General features: G+C 58.3%; 7 protein-coding genes across 7 annotated transcripts; 6 read left to right on the top strand and 1 right to left on the bottom strand.

Annotated features, from left to right (window-relative positions):
* Positions 1-385: 385 nt before the first annotated feature.
* Positions 386-2,930, top strand: MKK02DRAFT_31630 (uncharacterized protein; the record flags this gene model as incomplete). Its single annotated transcript, XM_053088347.1, has 6 exons — positions 386-859; positions 892-1,562; positions 1,594-2,002; positions 2,033-2,638; positions 2,671-2,764; positions 2,803-2,930. The coding sequence occupies 6 exons, from the start codon at positions 386-388 to the stop codon at positions 2,928-2,930; spliced, it is 2,382 nt and encodes a 793-aa protein (XP_052947914.1).
* A 178-nt stretch (positions 2,931-3,108) lies between these two features.
* On the bottom strand, positions 3,109-4,591 carry MKK02DRAFT_22335 (putative N-acetylglucosamine-6-phosphate deacetylase; the record flags this gene model as incomplete). Its single annotated transcript, XM_053086549.1, has 5 exons — positions 3,109-3,411; positions 3,455-3,719; positions 3,749-4,149; positions 4,181-4,495; positions 4,538-4,591. 5 exons carry the CDS (start codon positions 4,589-4,591, stop codon positions 3,109-3,111), a joined length of 1,338 nt encoding a protein of 445 aa, XP_052947913.1.
* Positions 4,592-5,179: 588 nt separating this feature from the next.
* On the top strand, positions 5,180-6,563 carry MKK02DRAFT_23106 (uncharacterized protein; the record flags this gene model as incomplete). The annotated part of the gene is made up of 4 exons (XM_053086672.1): positions 5,180-5,319; positions 5,351-5,403; positions 5,499-5,907; positions 5,939-6,563. The coding sequence occupies 4 exons, from the start codon at positions 5,180-5,182 to the stop codon at positions 6,561-6,563; spliced, it is 1,227 nt and encodes a 408-aa protein (XP_052947912.1).
* Positions 6,564-7,164: 601 nt separating this feature from the next.
* On the top strand, positions 7,165-9,416 carry MKK02DRAFT_31627 (alpha-tubulin; the record flags this gene model as incomplete). The annotated part of the gene is made up of 13 exons (XM_053088346.1): positions 7,165-7,182; positions 7,254-7,272; positions 7,425-7,480; positions 7,665-7,769; positions 7,813-7,918; positions 7,966-8,221; positions 8,343-8,402; positions 8,451-8,609; positions 8,664-8,784; positions 8,831-8,865; positions 8,914-9,031; positions 9,074-9,238; positions 9,285-9,416. 13 exons carry the CDS (start codon positions 7,165-7,167, stop codon positions 9,414-9,416), a joined length of 1,350 nt encoding a protein of 449 aa, XP_052947911.1.
* A 1,741-nt stretch (positions 9,417-11,157) lies between these two features.
* Positions 11,158-14,327, top strand: MKK02DRAFT_22607 (putative Ser/Thr protein kinase; the record flags this gene model as incomplete). Its single annotated transcript, XM_053086596.1, has 5 exons — positions 11,158-11,285; positions 11,317-11,534; positions 11,566-13,477; positions 13,607-14,025; positions 14,260-14,327. The coding sequence occupies 5 exons, from the start codon at positions 11,158-11,160 to the stop codon at positions 14,325-14,327; spliced, it is 2,745 nt and encodes a 914-aa protein (XP_052947910.1).
* Positions 14,328-16,581: 2,254 nt separating this feature from the next.
* Positions 16,582-18,026, top strand: MKK02DRAFT_42520 (uncharacterized protein; the record flags this gene model as incomplete). Its single annotated transcript, XM_053092031.1, has 5 exons — positions 16,582-17,106; positions 17,151-17,306; positions 17,363-17,804; positions 17,859-17,907; positions 17,954-18,026. The coding sequence occupies 5 exons, from the start codon at positions 16,582-16,584 to the stop codon at positions 18,024-18,026; spliced, it is 1,245 nt and encodes a 414-aa protein (XP_052947909.1).
* A 569-nt stretch (positions 18,027-18,595) lies between these two features.
* MKK02DRAFT_31624 (uncharacterized protein) lies at positions 18,596-20,367 on the top strand (the record flags this gene model as incomplete). The annotated part of the gene is made up of 3 exons (XM_053088345.1): positions 18,596-19,118; positions 19,163-19,239; positions 19,282-20,367. The coding sequence occupies 3 exons, from the start codon at positions 18,596-18,598 to the stop codon at positions 20,365-20,367; spliced, it is 1,686 nt and encodes a 561-aa protein (XP_052947908.1).
* Positions 20,368-20,795: the final 428 nt, after the last annotated feature.

Below are 20,795 nucleotides of genomic sequence, written 5' to 3'. Positions count from 1 at the left end.
GCGAGCAGCGCTCATAGGCAGAGAGGAACATCTAGGGAGAGGTCATCTCGCGGTGAGATAAGCACAGCCTTTATCTCCTGAAACGCGGCGGAGATATCGCGTCATACTTGCAGAAGGGCCATCTGGGAGATCCCTTATCCATATCTACCTTTTGGCGCAGAACATCGAGCACGTTCTCTGTAGGTCTCGTTCTCTGTAGGTCTCATCTCAATCATTCAGTCTAAGATCGCGCAGCGCATCTCGCACTAATCGTATTAGTGTTCGACACAGTCCCATACGCGCCCACGCAGGCCATCACACATCTTGATCACCTTGCGCCGTTCTCCCCGCCCCTGATTCCTACAGAAAGGACGTCCCCTCCATCGACCTCATACAATACGCCGCCATGTCCGCTCTTCCTCAGCGACCGCCTACGCGGGGATCCAAGCCTACCGCACCCGCTTACCAGCCCGTCTTTTGGCAAATTGCCGATCCGAGTCAACCCCGCATTGATCCAGCGCTCATCCCTTCGCAATCCTCTTACACGCCCTACCCTCAATCCATCGCCCCTTCCGCACCCGCTGTCCCTCCTCCGCCACCTGGACCCCGCCCATCATCATCACGCCAAAGCGTCAGCGCCCCAGGCCCGTCCAAGAAGCGGCAACGGACCATCCAGCCCGCCGCTCCCTCACCCGCATCTAGCGAACGGTCCAAGCCGGACCCGCCTGCCCCCCCTGCCGTTCTCGTCAGGGAGAAGAAGCAGAAGGCGTGCGCAAATTGCCGCCGCGCAAAGCTCAAATGCATCGTCGGAGATGACCAGACGGACTGTATACGGTGTATGGCGAGAAAGGAGAAATGCGTCTTTTATCCGAGGAGTCTTGTGAGTGGCGCATAAAGCTTGGCTGACGGCAGGACGACGACTGGCAGCAGACGATGACGCAAGATGTCTATGCGGCCATGTCACACGTTTCAGACCTATCCTCGGCTGTCCATCACATCATCTACCACCTTTCGAATCAAGGCATCATTCCCCCATTCGTCACCGCTCGAGGCACCCCGCTCGACCTCTACGAGGCGCCCGATCGGGACCTGCCATCTCTGCAGGGATGGAGTGGGGAGAAGAACAAGGAGATGCCCGCGCCCAGCCGGAGACGGGGAACGAGAGCAGAAAGTACAGAGCCGACCGTACCGAAACCCCTCTCGCACCAGCCATTCCGTCACCCTCCGTTCACCATGGAGAACCCCTCCGACTCGTGGTACCCCGACGGCTCGATGCTGCCCAGTCAGTATCCCGCTTCTGGCGGTCAACTCACGCCTACGTCGGAAGGCCTGGCACGGTATGAGAACGGCATGCACTTCAACCCCAGCCCCGCCACCCATACCACGCCCAACAGTCTCCCGCTCATCTCCCCAGCTTTGCCGCCACATCCGCCATTAATGCCACGGGTCGAGCCTTCTCCACAAGGCCAATACACGGGCCTCCTGGTACCAGCCGAGTGCCGTCTGGGCGCGGACGATCCCCGCAAAGACGTCATCACGGAGGGTATGGTCGCTGCAGAAGATGCGGTCGTCCTGGTCAACTAGTAAGTAGACTCTAGACAAAGCTGACCTCAGCTGCCACCAAAACCTCAGCCCCTCGCTATTTGGCTACCAGCTCGAATTTGGTCACTTTCCCTACCTACCCGGTGGACCCACCACCATCACTCCCCTCATCCTCGCCGTACACTGCCTGCTGGCCAGCGAGCGCATGCCCGAGCTCTTCCACTACCACGCATCGCTCGCAGAAGCGGTCAAGAAGCTCCTCATGGAGTCACCTGCGGGAAGCTGGCGGAGTATCGACAATGTCCAAGAGGCGTTGGTCGAGGGGTCGCTCATTCTGGGCGAGGACGAGATTGATCCAGAGCTGGGAATCGGGCCGGAGGAGATTGTCGCAGCGGCAATGCTATCGTTATGGATGAGCGACAAGGCGTTAGGGGCTGAATTTGCCGCGACGGCGTTCCGGTATGCCCGGGGCTGGATCAAGGTGAGTCAGCTTGCAACTTGGCTAATTTAGATACTCTCCGATCCCGAGCCCCGAGCGACCGTCGCTGAACTAGCCGGGATCGTCACCGAAGAGCGAGTCGCACGCCTAGAAGAAAGGGCGAGGGTATGGCTTCTCTGCTACCTCGCGGATGGCATCGCCACGGCCAACGAACGACCGTTTGGCGAGGCGTCTCGCGATCCCTCCGACTATTGCGCTCAGCTCGTCCCGCTTGGACCACACCGTATCGACAAGCGCGATCTTGTCCTGACGTCGCACGCGCGACTCCTCCACATCCTCCGTCAATGGCAAGCTGGGAGCATGGAATGTCTCATGTCCGATTCGCCAGTCAAGGAGCTCCAGCGTCTGGCCTCGGCTACCGACCTCCAAATTGACGATCTGCGCCGCCTGGTCCAGACGCATGTCCCGGATGACTGGATCAGCGTCAAGCAGCTGGATCTGTTTGGGGCGTTCGTCAAAGTCACCATCTACTCGTGTTTGATTGGGCAGGAAGGATTGGCGCGGCGGCAGAGGCCGACGTACGTGTCCAAGACGGTGGATGTGGGAGTGGAGATGCTGGAGAGGTGCACGAATTGGGGAGAGGGGAGTATTGCCAATCTGCCTCAGCAATACCTTACGGTAAGTCTTGTTGACGATCGAGCTGATCGCAGATGATATTCACGATTGCTACTGCGGTCACCGAATATGTGTCGACAGCTGTGAAGACCAATGCGCAGACGGGATGCGCAGTGACTCCAGAAGATGGTACGTTCTCTCTGATTCAAAGCGGGACTGACCCGCAGTGCTACCCCTACTTGCACAGGTGATTGCGACTCTGGAATCCGCGGGTCTGCCTCAAGGACATAACATCTGGGTATGCGTGGACGCGTGTCAGCGGATGGTCGGGCAACTGGAGGCGCTTTGTACATAGCTGCTTGCGATGAATTTGTATCTTATGTTCTCACCCAGAGTACATAATTGTTCGTTTACTGGGTGTCTTTGGGCGGGACATAGCCAGACCTCGCGGCACCCAGGTGTACAATGAACATTATCTATATGACAATTTACAAGCGTGATGTGCTATTGACCTGAATCCTGCGATACCAAATCTAGCTCGCAGTGTCCTTGAGCGATAACCCACTCCCAACCTGTCCGCTCGGAGCTGTATACACCTCCTCCCCCATGATCCACGTCGACACGACCGTCCCGTCCCATCCCAAGACCACCAAGTCCGCATCAAACCCCTCCTTCAACTGACCCTTCCTCCTGGCTATGGGCCCGCCGAGCATCTGAGCGGGCCGATACGTGGCCGCCAGTAGCGCTTCGGGCAGAGGTATGGAGGCGTACGTCGACAAGTTATGCAGGCAGGTATTGAGGGGACAGCAACTACCGTCAGCTCTGCTGTATTGACGCTCACCTTCCCGCTAGCGTCTCTCCCGGCCGATCTTCATACACCGCATAGACCGCATCGCCCTTCTTTCGAAACATGACACCCGGGCGCCAATTGTGCAGCCCATCCTCCAGCATCGGATCCAGAGGGGACTGCGCATCGGTGACGACCACACAGCCGTCCTTGTGTGCGCTGTACGCGATGCGGACTGTGTTGGGGTGAGAGTGGAGGCCGTCGACGATGAGGCCAAAGTAGGGGCGGGAGGAGGGGAGGGGATGGCCCAGAAGGCCGATGACGCCGGGGTCGCGATGATGTATGGGAGGCATAGCACTGGTCAGCTTCGTTCACGCTGAACTCACTTGAAGAGGTGAGTGATCATCCTTGCGCCCTTCTCCACGGCCTCGACAGCCACCTCGAGCGCTGCGTCGCTGTGTCCTATGCTGACCGTCACGCCACGCCCCGAGAGATTCGCAACACAGTCCATCACCCCCTCGACGTCCGGGGCGAGCGTGATGAGCTTGACACCGGGCTGGTCCAGGCTGGCTTTGCCGTATACGCGCTCGACGACTTCGAGGGGGGATTGGATGGGCGTGAATGTGGGCGAAGTGGGTGATGAGGGGACGGACGAGGGGGCGGCAGTCATAAGGAGTGCTGAGGAGTGTGCGCCACGACGATGGGGATGGAGGAACGGGCCTTCGGCGTGGTACCCGAGCATATGGGCGCCTTGGGGAGTCGAGCGAGGCTGGAGGAGGCGGAGCAGCTAGAGTCAGCTCTGTTGTGCTATAGCCTACCTTGCTGTATAGCTCCTCCTTTTGCGTAATGACAGTAGGGACCAAGCTGGTACACCCCGTAGCCACTATGCGCTTTGCAACCTTCTCCAGCCCCTCGACGTACGCCCCCTCGCCCCCATCCCCAGCGTCCACGTCGAGCTCGGAAAAGTCCACGCCGAACGCCCCGTTGATCTGTACGTCGATGAAGCCTGGCGAGAGGATGTTTCCGCCGAGGTCGATGACGCGCGCGGGGGGCAGGTGAGAAGTGTAGAAGGAGGCTTGGCCAGAGATGATCTTGCCGGTGGAGGAGGAGATGTAGAGGTCGGCTTTGACAGCCTGGGAGTCAGCTAGGACGAGCGCATAAGGGTAGGAGCTCACTGTTCCATCTGGCAAGGCAAGGTAGCCGTTGGTGAAGCGGACCACGTCAGACATGGTGAAGGTGTAGAGGCAAGAGTGGTCAAGTCGAATGCTGCCTGTCTGGACCGCTCTAGACAAAGGATAAACCCTTGCGCTATCGCTCGAGGCCTTTATCAGTCGTGAATCACAAGCGTCGCCGTTTTCGCCGCATCCAGCCCCTTTGCAAGTGGGGGCCAACAAAGCAAGCACGATCACACCGGAGATCCACCGGCCGGGTCAAAGGATTAGCCTCCTCCACTTTCCTCCACCCGGCCAAAGCGCCGCTTTTCCGGCGGGTGCCTTGACGTCAAGCCGAAGAGGCTGGGGAGGTATGAGTCGTGCTGTGTTTGCCGCGCAAACAGTAGAGGAGAGGGGCGGGTCTCTGCTCGTTTGTACATCACTCCGCCTCGGATAAAGTAGCCGTACTGTACATATCTCTCGCCCTCCCGAAGGACCCTCCTGCTCACCTCGACTCGACCTCCTTCCTTTGTCCAAAAGTTACTGCTCCGCTTCACTCCTATCTGCTGGACAAAGCGGCGGACCTGCCGTCCGAGGCTGGAAGGCCCTCTCGCCCGAGTCGCTTGCATATAGCTCTTACCTCCCCTCCGCTCATCCTCATCCGCAATGTCGCTCACTCCACCCCTGTCGCCCCTGTCCACCCCACGGCTCGTCCTTTGCGCCGACGGCGGGGGATCCAAAGTATGCGTCGTGATACGCAGCTCGGACGGCTTGGAGGTCAGGGGTATCGCGGGGCCTTGCAATGTGTAAGTCACTTCCGAACTGAGCTGACCCTAGCCAATCTGTAGGCCACGGCCCCGCCATCCAAACCATCCTACTCGCCATCTACCGTGCTCTTGCCCTACTTCCCGCTACCCACCTGCCTCAAGGCCTCCTATTACCCGCTCTGGACCCTCCAGATCTCCATGCCCCCGCCCCCTTGTAGTCCGCTCCATTCCCACTCCCTTCTCCTCCCGCCCGGGCTCGCCCAAACTCGGCGCCATGCCCTTCCTCAACATCCCCCTTTTCCAGTACGTCTGGCTCGGCCTCGCTGGTATCAACAGCCCCAGTGATATCGAGGCATTCACTCCGACGGTCCTCAAGGGACTGAATATCATCGAGGAGAGGGTCAAGATTACAAATGGTAAGCAAGTCCAAGACATCGCTAATGTAGATGTGAACCTGCTCGCTGCACCTGCGCTCCAGCTGCAAGGCATCAAACACGTCGCTGCTGTGGTGTGCGGGACAGGCACCGTCGGACGCACCATCGAGGTCGACACCTCTTGTCCCACAGAAGGCGCAGTCCGCCAACTCCCACTGACCGATGTGGGCGTAAGCCGAGGCTGGGGATGGCTGTAAGTCTACCATCGACCTAGCTGACAATAGTCTCTGCGACGAAGGATCTGCATTCTGGATTGGCCGCCTCGCCATCCGCTCCCTCCTCTTCCACTTTGACCGCTGTACCCGCTCCTCCATCTACGCCTCCCCGCCCGAACCCCTCTCCCCCTTCCACCGCGACCTCCTTGCCTACTTTGGCGTCACCGACCCTATGGAGCTCATCGGGATCGTCTCGCTCATCGGCCCATCCGCAGAAGACATGTCTATCGGCGAGGGCACGGCAAAGCGGAACGCCTACATGGCCGGCGCGGCGCGTACAGTCCTGCGATGGGCGTTTCCAGTTGACGCATCTCCTCCCTCCCCTCCTGCGTCGGAGCGATCCGACGAGATGGACTCGAGCGACGCGTCGCAGATGGAAGCGATGAAGCTGGTCAGAAAGGCGATTCAGCCCATGGTGGAGATGACGATCGATCTCCTCGGGGACGGGAGTGTCGTCAGGCCCGAGACGACCGTGCTGGCCCTTGGAGGAGGGCTGTGGCAGTCCAAGGGGTACAGAGGGCTGTTCCAGGAGGGATTGAAGAAGGAGGGGGTGGAGTTTGCAAAGGTACTGCTGGTAGACGATGCTGCTGGGGTGGGAGCGCAGGGGTTGGCTAGTGTGGAGTTCGGGGCGTGAGTAGAGTAAATGAGTGTACTTGCCAGTCCGTTTCATGTATCGAGTGGTCTTGTGCCGCCGCGCATGCGAGGGGCCAGTACAGCCTGCAGATATCCTGTTGCTGGACGACGGTGCCGATCCTATATCATCCCCTGGAGCGAGCACTGCGCGCACTTGGGGATGAAAATATCACGGAATCCGCGGCGATATAGAAACAGCGATTTCGGGATCAATTTATAGCTGGTGGAGCTCGACGCGTCTTAGCGTGGCCGGCGATCGCCGCTTACGCGTCCATTCCCCAGCCAGGGCAGGGACAAAGGCATGCTGGCTGTCTCAAACAACGGCCACTTCACCCTCCCCTCACCTTCACCCATTCCTCTCCTTGCTCTCTTCTCTGCTTCTCCACTCCTCGCCAATCCCTACAGCTCTCAGTAGCTGACCTGTGAGTACTACTCTCAATCAGGAACAGGCGGGAAAAGAGCCAAGGGCTGACTGAGCTCTTTCCTCCGGTCCAAATCCAAATCGCGCACGAACCCCTTCGCATACCTCGCTATCTCAATCAACCCTTCTCTCTCAACAGCTCATATACACTCTTTACATATAGCTATAACATCTGATTGCAATGCGCGAAGTCATCTCCGTGAGTGTCAACCTGCGCTCGCGTTCCAGAGTGGAATATCAAACAACTTGAAGGGGAATGCTGATTTTCAGGTTCACGTCGGTCAAGCCGGTATGTCTCGCTCGAATTCATCACTTTGTCTAGAACGCGTGGCTCGGTCTCCCTCTTCGTGGTGTGCCTGGATGGGGATCATGCTGGAGGTGCTCAGGGGTTGGAACGGACAGAAAGGGATTGGAGGGGACGCAGGAGCTGACTGGGTCCAGGTGTCCAAATCGGTAACGCCTGCTGGGAGCTTTACACCATCGAGCATGGTCTGAGCGTGAGTCACGTCCCTTTGACATCGTTACGCCGGGATAGCGGGAGGTTGCGGCGGGACAGGGGAGGCGTGGAAAGGCAATGAGGCCAGGGGATATTGAGTTGGGCATTGACGTCCTTTGCCTTTACTAGGCGATATCACGCGTTCATGCCGCTGTCCCTTCGACATGACTGAGCTGACGCTATAGCCCGACGGTCGCCTGATGGAGAACTCTGCCTCGAACGGCGACGATGGGTTCTCTACCTTCTTCTCTGAGACTGGGTCGGGAAAGCACGTCCCTCGATCCCTTTACGTACGTCTCCATTCCCTGCACTCAGAGTCCAGCTGACCTCCAGGTCGACTTGGAACCGAACGTGGTCGATGAAGTCCGTACCGGTACCTACCGATCCCTCTTCCACCCCGAGACCCTCATCACCGGCAAGGAAGATGCGGCCAACAACTGTAAGTTATGCCCAAAAAACGGATAAAACTCTCCACTGACTCTCTAGACGCCCGTGGTCACTACACCATCGGCAAGGAGCTTGTCGACACGGTCCTCGAGCAGGTTCGTCGTCTCGCCGATAACTGTTCCGGTCTCCAGGGCTTCTTTGTCTTCCACTCGTTCGGCGGTGGAACCGGGTCCGGTTTCGGTGCCCTCCTCATGGAGCGCCTCTCTACCGACTACGGCAAGAAGTCTAAGCTTGAGTTCTCGGTCTACCCGGCGCCCAAGATGTCAACATCCGTCGTTGAGCCGTACAACTCGGTGTGAGTACGCTCTCTGTCGAGAAAAAAGTTTTGCCGGGCGGAATCTGGGGATTGGTTGAGGAGGGCAGGGATAGTAGACCGACCGACGGGGGCTGTAGATGAGGCTCAAGCTTACGAAAAGTTTAACTACACACACGACGCTTGAACATTCGGACTGCTCGTTCATGGTCGACAACGAAGCGTGAGGCGCATTCTGAGGACTTGGGAAGAAAAAAAAGCTGATTTTCAGAATTTACGATATTTGCCGCAGGAACCTCGGCATTTCGTCCCCGTCCTTCACCAACCTCAACAGGCTCATCGCCCAGGTCGTCTCCTCCATCACCGCCTCGCTCCGGTTCGACGGCTCGCTCAACGTCGACTTGAACGAGTTCCAGACCAACTTGGTACCGTAAGTTTGCAAATTTTGGCTTTTTCTCCCCTCGTGCTCCAGCTAATTCTGTAGCTTCCCCAGGATCCACTTCCCGCTCGCTACCTACGCGCCTGTCATCAGCGCAGAGAAGGCCTTCCACGAGAGCAACTCGGTGGCCGAGATGACGATCAGCTCGTTCGAGTCCAACAACCAGGTAAATTAGTTCACATCTGGTTCTGGAATTGTGGCTAATCTTCCAGCTCGTCAAGTGCGACCCCAGGACCGGCAAGTACATGTGAGTAATCAGCTGTACCGCACCCCGAGTCGAACGCTGATCAACTAGGGCGTGCTGCCTGCTCTACCGTGGAGATGTCGTGCCCAAGGACGTCAACGCTGCCGTTGCGAACATCAAGACCAAGCGGACCATCCAGTTCGTCGACTGGTGCCCTACCGGGTTCAAGGTATGCCTCTACTATCTCAACAAGGATGCAACTGACGATCAGCTCGGTATCTGCAACGAGCCCCCCGCACTCGTCCCCGGTGGTGACCTCGCCAAGGTCTCTCGATCCCTCTGCATGCTGTCCAACACCACTGCTATTGCTACCGCTTGGGCCCGGCTGGACTCCAAGTTCGATCTCCTTTACTCGAAGCGGGCCTTTGTGCACTGGGTAAGTGTCTTTTCAGGCTTTACACGTACCGTAGCTGACCCCAAAGTATGTCGGAGAGGGTATGGAGGAGGGAGAGTTCTCGGAGGCTCGCGAGGATCTTGCGGCGCTCGAGAAGGACTACGAGGAGGTCGGGATGGACTCTGCGGACGGCGACGAGGAGGAGGAGGGCGAGTACTAGGCTGGTCCAAGGATAGATTGAGAAAAAGTAGATCGATCGTCAATACCCTTCTACCTTCGGGCCCCTTCCCTTTCCTTGTCGCCCCTTCTTCGACCTCTTCCTTAACGCTCTCTCTTTGCTATAGGTTAATAAGCTTCCATGTGAATGATTGCCTTTTCTCTTGTGGGTCCAACACCATGCTGTTTTCCTTGCGGAGGAGTGGCGTCTGACTGAGGCATCGCCGGCTGGATGGGCAGCACCCCTGCGCAGAGCCGAGCTGGTGAAATGGTCACCGGTAAGAGCCGGGCTTTTACGGCGTTATAAAAAAAGCATCTGGGAAGAACAGCGATGAAAGAACGCCGGCTGTCCTGCCACTCTCCATGTTGCGATGCTCCCCCAGCGGGAGCCTGACTGAGGGAAGACCGCGCCTGTAGAGGAAGGACAAACATGAAACGGCCCTCTTGTTTCGGACGCACGGATCTAAAATCTGGGGTTCTGTCATCCCAGCTGTTGTTTACGGCATCTACGGCATCTTTATCCGCCCTGAACTCGCTGCTGCCTGATCAAAGTCATTCGTGACGCAGTGGACACCCTGTTTTCCTGTCTAGCTCCTGCCTCCGTTGCCCCTTGACCTGCCCTCTCAAGCTTGTCTATACGTATCAGCTAAGCCGAGGCGAAACGACCCAGCCCCCCTCCCCCTGTGCTTTGGATCCGAAGAGGTCGACCGGAGCAGGCCGCGGCAGCGGATAAGCTGGAGCCGACCTTGACGCCCGCGTTACAGCAGACACGGCATCTCGTCGTCTGTCCTCGTCAACACACACAGCTCGGACGTCTGTACGGCGGGGACAAGGCTGGACATAAGGACCTGCGGTCAGGGGAAGCGATCAGCTCAATCAAACCGCGCTATCGCATCCTTTCGCGCGGTCCTTTGACGAGATCTCGGCGTCAAATATCAGCGTCGAACGGAACAAGGCCAGAGGCTTATCCTCGCTTCCTCGTGCCACCATCTCGGCTCCCAATCATACCGAAACATCACTACGCATCATCATTGGCCAGATCTTGCTGCGCGGAGGTGCCCGGCTATCTAAAGGAGGGTCGGTGTGGAAGGCGCTTTCTTTGCTGTGCGCTTAACGATCATATTGCAGCTAGCGTGAGTCCTCTTGTTCGTATACGAGGATGCGGCTGATCTCTAGACCAACTCCACTACGCAATGTCGTTCTCTACCCGGCGCTCATCCACCTCTCCTGCGGTCTCACCGACCGTTCCTAGCGCATCGGAGCTCGGCGCTTCTTTCCTTCCTCTCCCTAGCGAGAACGCCACGGCGGGTCCCTCCTCGCTCCAGCGGCAAGGGTCCAGCTCCCGCTCCAGCCGACCGTCTATGCGCGGGATGATCCCCTCCCCTCGTACTGCGCCTTCTATGCCGCCGCCGTCGACGGGGATGGCCCCGCCGGGTCTGTTGAGCAGGCGGAGCTCGGCCAAGGAGGCAAGACCTTCGCTGTTGTTGCGGAAAGGAAGCGAGAAGGGCAAGGGCAGGGAGGAGTGGCGTAGTCCAATCGAAGCGGAGCCAGTCGAAATGTAGGTTCCTGCATGACCACAGCTGATGTCAGTATCGAAACGCCGCAGATGACGGCGACGCGCGATCCAGAGACGGGACGCAAAATGATCAATCAGTACTTGGTAGGTCATAGCAAGGCTTAGCTAATGACAGGTGCTGGAGGAGATTGGTCATGGTGCGCATGGACAGGTGCGATTAGGAAAGGACATGTCGGCGGAGGATGAGGAGCCAGTGTTCTATGCGATCAAGATGGTGGATAGGATGCCGAAGCGCAAGAAGCTGCAGACGCTGCGGAAAGGGAGAGCGGATGGAGGAAAGATGGTTGGGGAGAGCGAGTGAGTAGGGCATACGACAGAGCTGACTCAGAATTCGCAAAGAACTTGCCATCTTTAAAAAGGTCAATCACCCCAATATTGTCCGCCTGAAGGAAATCATCGACGATCCGGATCAGTCCAAGATATTCATGATTCTGGAGTACTGTGACAAGGGGGAGATTACGTGGAAGACGGATGCGGGGGAGCCGGCGATGACAGTGGCGGAGACGAGAAGGATCTTTCGGGATACCCTATCCGGCTTGGCTTATTGTAAGTCAAGGCTAGACAAAGCTGACCCCAGTGCATCACCAAGGTATCATCCACCGCGACATCAAACCCAGCAACCTGCTCTTGTCGAAAGACGGGACAGTCAAGATCTCAGACTTTGGCTGTTCGCACTACTCGGAAGCGCTACGTGCGGCGTCAGCCCAGCCCGGACCAGAAGGGGACCGCTACGTCGACGATGTCGAGCTGGCCAAAACAGCCGGATCGCCAGCGTTCTTTGCACCGGAAATGTGCTACTCGCCAGAGGACGATGTACCATCTCGGGATAGTCTGTCACCCCTGAGTACGCCGGTGCTAGAGGTGCCGGGCTTCACGCTCCGCCCACCCTCCGTCTCGAGCGACTTTCGAGATTCTCCCCGCGTCATCCCCCTCAAACAGATTAAAAGCAACGACTCTGCTTTTCGTCCCCTATCGGTCCGGTCCCACTCCTCCCATACCATCAGCCAGCTCAAGGAGCGCCTTCCCATCACCAACGCGATCGACGTCTGGGCACTCGGCGTCACCCTCTACTGCCTCCTCTTTGGCCGCACCCCCTTTGACGCGCCAAACGAATACCTCCTCATGCAGGTCATCCCCAAGGCGGACTTTCCCATCTGGGAGACGATTGGGCGGGACAGACTACCCACCAGCGAGAGCAAGGAGGCGCTGGATCTGTTGCGGCGGTTACTAGAGAAGGATCCGGCAAAGCGGATCACCCTGGAGCAAGCCAAGCGCCACCCCTTCACCCTGCGCGATCTCCACGATCCCGTCACCTGGCTCGCCGGGACCGACCCTCACGCCCAGGACTACGTCACAGTGTCCAACGACGAGGTGCTCGCTGCGGTCACCACGAGCAAATCGTTCCGGGATAAATTCAAAAAGGGCATCAAGTCCATCGGGACCCGGCTTCAGATCTTTTCGGGGAACCGGAATCGGACAAGAAGCATCGGCGACTTTGACCAGCCGGGAACCGCCACGACCAGTACCGACCACTCCAATGCCAGCAGTTTTCTCAACCTCACGGCGGAGCATCTGGCGGGGTGGACCAGTCCCCCGCCGTCGGTCCGGCAAAAGTCTCGCTTGCCTAGCATGAGCAGGGACATGTCGCCCATGGCGTCACCGCAGACGGGAAGTGTACGGCGGTTCTCCATGCTGAGCGCGAGGCTGGGCGAGGCGCCTACCCCGCGCCGTCAGCTGTCGGGGAGTTCGGAAGTGGACACTCCGGCGCAGAGCGGCTTTGTGGTCAACCGACACAAAGCCCAAGCGCCATCCCACCTCCTCCCTCCTTCCGCCCACCCCGTCTCTGACGCACCACGCTCCCCCACAAAGATGGCGTCCTCGGCATCACTCGACAAGTATGGCAAGGTCCCGGTATCGCCGCCGGGGTCAATCCGCCGCCGCATGTCGGACGTGGATGTCGCACCTGGACGTCAACGCGCCCCATCCAGCGCGAGCAGCGCCCAAGCGAGCATGTCGGGTGGGTTTGGCAAGCTCGTCAAGCTGCTTTCTCGCACGTCGTCGGGTCGATCAGGGAGTCGCTTTTCGCGTCGGAGCAGGGCGGAGCAGAGCGCGGAGAGCGATATGGATGACCACGCGGTCTCTGCGTCGGCTTCTCCAGCAGAGGCGCTGCGTCGGATCAGCCTGGACGATGCACACGAGGACCGGTCGCATAGCGATCACGCGTCCAGCTACTCTAGTCATGCCGAGGCGATGCCATCTCCAGGGCAGTCACTCGACTCGCACGCCGCAACGCAGTGGTCGTCCCGGCTCGGCCTACTACCTGTCCGTCGGAGTTCCAGTCCCAATACGGCGGTATCGGCGCTGTCGCACTCGGAGGTTGCGGGCGAGGTGGAGAAGGAAGAGTACGACTTGACGGAGCCGCTGGACTGGGGAGAGGACAGGGCGTCGGATGATGATTATGACGAGACCCCCAATCTCGCTTCGCCGGCGTACAAGGGGCACTCGCCGTTTAGCGACTCGACCTTTGGCTCGCCCTTCCGCGAGGTCAGAGATAAGGAGGAACGGGAGCTGGGCTTGATTGCTCAGCAGCTGCAAAACAACGATCGGCCTCCCGTCAGCGGTCACACCGGTCCTCCGGTCCTTCCTCCCCTCGCTACACTTCACTCGCTCGAAGCTATCCCAGATGCATCCCCGCCTGATGCCTCAGCAAGCGATTCTCCACTTGTCCATCCGCAACCCATCTCCCCCAACTCGTCCATCCGCTCTCATACCCCACGGCACTCTACCAGCCCCACCAATGCCATGGGCATGTTAGATCTCGGACACGGCCAGCACGGACACGGCTTTGGCGGTGGCAATGGGGTCTACCGCTCTTCCTCCCGGGCGTCAAACAGAGGAGGCGGGTCGCCATTCCGGACGGCGTTTGAGCACCGGGCGCGATCCCCTCTTGGGCGTCTCAGCAGTGACGAGGAGGATGGCGTCTATCCCCGCGGTCTCCCCCGATCCCCATCCCGAGCGGGAGCAATGAAGATGGACCGTATCCCTTCGGCCGGTATACCTCCTCCGTTCGAGGCAGGCTCCCTCACCTCCAGCCACACCGGATCGCCCCATCGCCTATCTCTCGCTCGCCAGTCCTCCTCCGGCTCCAACTTTGGCTCGATCCGCAATGGCCCCATCACACCAGGCAGCAGCAGTGTAAGCGCGGCAGGAATGGCAGGGACGAGTCCGCTGGATGTATCGCACGCAGCAAGGCTGGGGGACGAGGTGGAAGGGGAGGAAGGGCTGGAGATTGTGTTTGGGACAAAGAGGGGGAGGAAGGGGAGTATGATAAGTAGATAGAATGTCTCGGACGAATACTAGAGTGGGCTGGGCCCGCGTCTTATCTAATGAGAAAGGGAGGGAGGAAGGAGGGACTTGTACACAATACTGTTAGCATTTTTAGACTATAGAGACAAGGATGTCGATGTGACGACTGTGCTGCTCTGTTGGCAGATGGGAGGGCCCCAGAGTTCTGAGACTTGGTTTCTCGGCGTGGCCCAGCGCCTATCTGGGAGAGAGTCAGACATCGACACTATGTGGTGACTGTGCCGCCAATGTACCCACAAACCCCATCACATGGTCCACTCCGATAAGCTCCGCCTCACTCGGATAGACTCCGCCTCACTCGGCGCACGTTCCGATAGTGCTCCGCCTCCTCCCCGATAAGGTCCGCCTCTTTCCAGACGACCTCCGATAAGAGCCAGGCGGACCAGACACAGTCACACCCACCTGCTCCGATAGGGCTGCGCCTCCTCGGGCGGACCCTCCCGCCTCTCCTATATCGGAGCGTCGCCACCTTCCGAAAGCGGAACAGCGGTCAGAGGAGAGCTCCGCCCTCCGATATCGGAAAGGCGGAGACAAGGACAGGAGACAGAAGGATAGAGGGGGGCTCTGAGAGATATATAAGGAGTCCATCTTCTAGCCGAGATCCTTTTCCCCAAGGACCTCGATATCATGCGTCCTTATGCCAAAGAGCTAGAAAGCCATCAGCTCTCCGCTACACACTAGATCCCTCCAAGCGAGCTCCAATTTCCACATCCACATCCACGGTTACACACTAGCATCCATAGTCGTCGACCAATCTGCAAGCGTTCACAAGCTCTATATAGTCTGGGTCCATAATAGGTCCCTGTCTCTAGTCCGTGAGTCATGCTAGCTAGGGGACAGCTGTTGCGAGTCTGAGACTCTGGACACTCTGGAGTGGGAAGCGAATAGGTAGCGAGGAGGAACTCCTGTTCGGAAGCGTGCTCGGCAGTGAGTAGAGGATCTCCTATATCGAGTAGGAGATCCACAGACTGCGACGCCTGAGTAGGCGAGATCCCATGCCGTATCGCTCAGGGCAGTGCGGCGGCTTAGTCATGTGGCGCGCTCCGGGTGGCGAAGCCATGGACCAAGTAGGCTGTGTATGAACTATAGGAAGTCCTGCTGCGGTAGGAGTTCCTATGCACAGTAGGAGTTCCTATGGCGTGCAGGAACTCGTAGGGACTCGTAGGGATTTGTAGGAAGATCTCAGGGACTCGTAGGAAGACCTGTAGGAACTCGTAGGAACTCGTAGGAACTCGTAGGAACTCGTAGGAACTCGTAGGAACTCGTAGGAACTTCCTACACTCTGTAGGAAGTTGTCAGGCTGGAATATATAAGGAAGTCATGTCGAGTCCAATGCATCCCCACTCTGCAGCCGACAAAGTAGCTGATTGCCCCCTAGTCTCAGGTTGAAAACTCAGCATTGGTCCCGCCACCGCGCCCCGCTATCAAGCCAAGCCCAGCGGAGGACGACCGATCGAGCCGATCGAGCCGATCGGACTAATCAGACTGATCAGAGGTCATCAGGGGCGATCAGGCAGGACTAGTCAAAGAAGAGAAGAAAGACCGATCCACGAGTAGGCCCATATTCAGCCAGATATCCTCGCCCCCAAGGGTGGAATCACATTAGGAGTCTTCAGCCCCAGAGACCTTAAGTGGGATCACCCTCACCGCTCATCATCAGCTTGTCCAGCTCGATCCTTCAGAGTACCCCACACCCTCCACACCCATCATCCACATCACATCACCCTGGTCATCACCATCACGAGCCATCGACTTGTACATACGTTCACTACGCGCTGTAGCTCGTGGACCGTCTTCCAAATTCCTGTCATAGGCTTTTGGGACCGCATCCTAATAGCCGTGTACACCGTTGGGTCCATATCAAGGAGCGTCGGTACTAACCACAGCAGGTCGATAACTGGCCGTTGAGAAGTCACGTGCCCTGGAAAGTTAGGCAGGTGGCGAATTTACAATCCTCACAGGCTACATAGGCTACAGAGGCTACATAGGCTAGGCTACATTGGCTACATAGGATTCTACATAGGGAAGGAGTCGACTCCGCTCCATTCTGACATACATAAGGTGGGTCCGCAAGGCTGGGAAGTCTCATCGTCCACCAACGAGCCCCAGTGCTTACAGCAGAGGCAACCAGAGCTGCATCCCGCCACCAGCTGAAACCGTAAGCCCGCTCGGAAGAGCTAACTCCTGCGTGATCATCCGCGAATACAACTACCACCCGCATCTCACCATGCCTCCGGACCGCCGCTTACCCTCCCGGCCCCACCGCCATCCCCTTGGCAGGGAGAACAAGCCCAGTCGCCACAGTCGGAATCAATCTGAAACACGCTTCGCGGAATGTGGATCTCGCGGAGGTGGGCGGACACCTCGCAACCATCCGCCAACTCACTCGGCGATGTTCAGTCCAACCTCGGACCTCGGTAGCCTATCCTACTACACGATCTACCCGCATTCCATGGTACGCACTGCTCAAGGCGAGCGCTTTAACGGGATGTGGACCAGCGAACACCGCCGGGCTCAAATCGCCGAGCTCCTCGTCAAGGAGTACCCCACACTCTTCGCCGCTGGCATCATCAACATCGAGGAGGTCTACGCACGTGTCATGGAGAGACATGCGGTGGAAGCCTGTATCGATGGGATGCGGCCCGAGCTGCTCAAGAAGACAGTCGAAGGAGCAAAGAAGGAGCTGGGCGGGGGTGTCAAGGTCAGCGAGGCGCTGCTGAGGCGATGGGTACGGAAGATACTCGAGAGCACAGTGAGTAGTGGCTAGACTCAGACGAGCCCAAGCTGATAGGGCAGATCAAAAAGGTCCTCGATACCTCGGCTGGCGAGAAAGCATGGCGGGCTACACTACGACAAGTCCTGTCATTCATCACCGCACCCATACAGGAGGAGGGACGATGGTCCAAGGAGAGGATGCGCTGGAAGGTCCTGGTGGCAGTCAGGGCTCGAGATGTGAGCTGGCTGGATGTTACTCGACGTGACGCCATGAAGCCTTGCTAATGATACAGACCCGCGAACCTCCCTATCCACACCCCTACATTCGCCATATCCGCCTCAAACACGATGGCCTGGGCAAAATCGGCGACCGATGGCTAAGGCACCGAAAATCGACATGGAAGAAGAAACAGAATGAGATGGGTCTCAGAGCGTTGAAAGGGTTCGGGAGTCCTCTACGACGGGAGATCAAGGCGGAATCGGGGGATGATCCGGAGGGCAGCTCAAGCCCTACAACGATGAAGGGGAGCGACGGCAGCATGTCTCCGGAGGTGGTTGCGTGGGAAGTGGGGATGGAGATTGACGAGGAGGAAGGGGATGCGATTGAGGTGGCGGAGATGCTGTATGTGGTGAAGGGCGAGGTGGTGAAGGGCGAGGTGGAAGGGCATATAAGCAATGGCCAGGAGACGAAGGTTACGATTGTCGAGGTTGAGGCGGAGGAGGCGGAGGGGAAGAGTTGGCAGCCGATGAAAAGCGTGAGGTGGAGTTGGGGTGAGAGATGGGTCTGAGGTGCAACGGTGAGAGGATGGATGGACGTGCGAAGGTCTGTACCACGACGGTGAGTACTACTGTCCCAGCTCCGCGTGTCGCAGCTGACGACACAGTGGGCGGACGAAGGGTCTCTCAGGATACCTTGACCGCGAATGCCCAATGAAGGGGGAACCGGACTGGAAGTAAAAAGGGCAGAGTCTTCATTGTATAGTGTCTTCATTGAGTTGTATATAGCTGTGGCCAGGCGTTAAGACGTAGTCCGGCTAATAGAATCGTATCAGCAGCGTGTATGTATATATTGGTCTCGCGCTTGCACGGACAGCAAGAGATGAGGCCCATAGAGCGACCCTTCTTGCTCGAATCCTAATCGAAAAACTTGATTTCATTAGTAATTTGTAATGGCCATTTCCTAATCACCCTCGTCATTCCGCTTCCCCGCGCTCTCCACATCTGACCTTTCTTCACTTGTACCTTTCACTCATATACCATACACACAAGACACAGCATACGGCCAGCCTCCTTGTACACACGCAGCAGCATCAGATATCATACCGGCAGCATACACCCGGCATCAGCCATACCGCAGTAAATACACTCAAACAACGCCACTCCAACGACCCGCCACGGCTCAAAACAACCGTCAGCTTTCCCGCCTTCTTTTCATTCTCGATTTCTACCTCCTCCTCTGTCCATCATCCTTCACATTGAAGACTCCGATACCCCATCCCAGTGGTATCACCGCCCACCTCTGCGACATGAGGGACCAATCTCCCTTTACCCCCCTATCACCCGACCCAACCCCAGGCCCATCCAGTCGCGATCGGCGATATGCCTGCGCCCCCTTCTTCCTCCCCCTGTTTACCTCCCCTTCCACCGCTCCCCTTCGCCTCCGCGGCGGCGCCCGAGGCAAAGGAAAGTCCCAGCCACCCGGCAGCTCCCGGCGGCTCGAAGTCCCCACTGCATCCCGGGTCAAGACGCGTTCCTCCCGCGCAACTCCCTTCACCGACCTCGACAAGCTCAAACTTGAAGAGCAGGCGGTCAAGTCCGAGGTGGCTCGTTTGAACTTGGCGTTGCGGGATGTCGAGGGGGATGGGAATTGCCTCTTCCGCGCCCTCTCGGATCAGATATACGGCGATCAAAAGCGTCACCCCGAGATGCGCAAGTTTACGTGCGACTATCTCGAGGCGCACGAGGCGGATCTGGGGTACTGGGCGTCGTACTGCTCGTTTATGGATGGAGAGGACTATGCGGGATATGTCAAGAGGATGCGGAAGTCGGGTATGTCCACCCGTTTCTGAGACGAGGCTTTTGCTGACATTCAGGTCAATATGCGAGCGAATTGGAGGTGATCGCGGCGGCAAGGTGGCTCAAGCGGGATATTCGCATCATCCACAAGGACGTGAGTGTCTAGACCTTCATTTTGGATTAGGCTGACAAGCAGCACTCGGAGACTATTCCCTGTACGGTCGACCCCTCCACCGCTCCCGTAGCGACCCCTGAGCCAGAAGCCCCTCCACTTGCCCCTGTCGAGTCCCAGTCGGGCGCGGTCCCAGCCCCGGCCACACCACAACCCCCAGGAAGGCAACGTCGGCGCACTCGGTCCGCCACAACATGCCTTCTCGCGACCCCAGCGGCTCCACCCCCTTCATCCCCCATGTACGCTACCGCCCTCGCCGAGTACCTTCCCGACACCCGTGAGGGTCGCACCATGCTCTGGCTGGCCCTCTTCAACGATGCAGAGCACTACCAGTCTATCCGCCGCAAGGGGGATCGGGAGCGCGGGCCTGCCGAAGTTGAGGACCGCCTCGCACTTCCACACGAAAAGGACCTCAGCGAGTCGGCCCGGATCGCGCGGGGCGAGATGCCTGTTCCGGGCCCGGACAAGAGCGCGTCCGCTAAAGTCGCGTTGGTCCAAGCCTCGCTTCCTACGGGACACGCGTTCTCGGCGGACCACATCACCAATATACTCGCGCGAGCCAAAGGCGACGTTGGCGGGGCGGTCGAGATCCTCCTGGAGGAGATGGACGGAAGTTCGGACATGAGCGAGCTTTCGGACGAGGATAGCGACGGCAAGGTCGAAGCTATGCTTCTCGATCCGGTCGAGGAGCTCTCTAGCCAGACCTACCGGGAAGCGCCCGCCGCCATCCCACGTCCCGCTAGGACCGACTCCCCTTCTGGGTCGAGCATCACTACGGCGGATCAGACTAGCGAAAGCGACGACCTCTCCCACTCATCCATCGCGACGACCCAATCAGTCGAGTCGCTCGCATCCCGCCGGTCTACTCGATCCACCTCGGGCGGGTCCAAGGGGAAGGGCAAGGTGACCAAGCCATACGAGCGTCCCGTCGCTGCGAGAAAGGGGAAGGAGCTCAGTAAAGAGCTTGAGGAGCTCAAAATGGGTGCTGGTGCCGGCCCGAGCAAGCGAGAGTCAGAGAGGCGGCAGAGTGCAGCGGAGCAGGGGGAGCGGAGGAGGAGCCAGCTCGATGAGCTCAAGGCGGCGCGGGAGAGGCAGAAGGTCAAGGCGTAAGCTGGCCTAGCCATATAATTTGGGAGAGTAGGGAGGAAGAGGAGTCATTGAAGCACGGTCGAGGGGGATCATGAGGCGGTATCAGTTGTATGTTGGGGAGGGATCTGGGGCGGGGATCAGTGCCATGCGGGATCTGGGGTGCCCAGTATGTCGAGGTGAGATCAGAGGGAAGGGGCGGAGGGGCTATATTGGCCGGACCGCGAGGACCTTTGAGGCAGGAGGAGGAGTAGTCGGGCCTAGTCCAGCCCATGTGCATAGTTGTCTTGTTGATTTGTAGCTCTGGTCTTGTTGTGCATAGTTCGTATGAAATACCTTGTGTTCTTGTCGTGGTGACCATCAACCCTCCTCTCGTGGCTGAATTTGGCAAGCCAAACCCTGTCTGCATGTGACCATCTCACTTTCTGTCGATGTACAAGGATTACCCCAAA

Source organism: Dioszegia hungarica, assembly GCF_025882075.1.
Source record: "Dioszegia hungarica strain PDD-24b-2 chromosome Unknown MKK02contig_6, whole genome shotgun sequence".
Classification (NCBI taxonomy): Eukaryota; Fungi; Basidiomycota; class Tremellomycetes; order Tremellales; family Bulleribasidiaceae; genus Dioszegia; species Dioszegia hungarica.
Note: the sequence above shows the minus strand (reverse complement) of the source record. Positions and strands in the feature narration are given on the sequence as shown.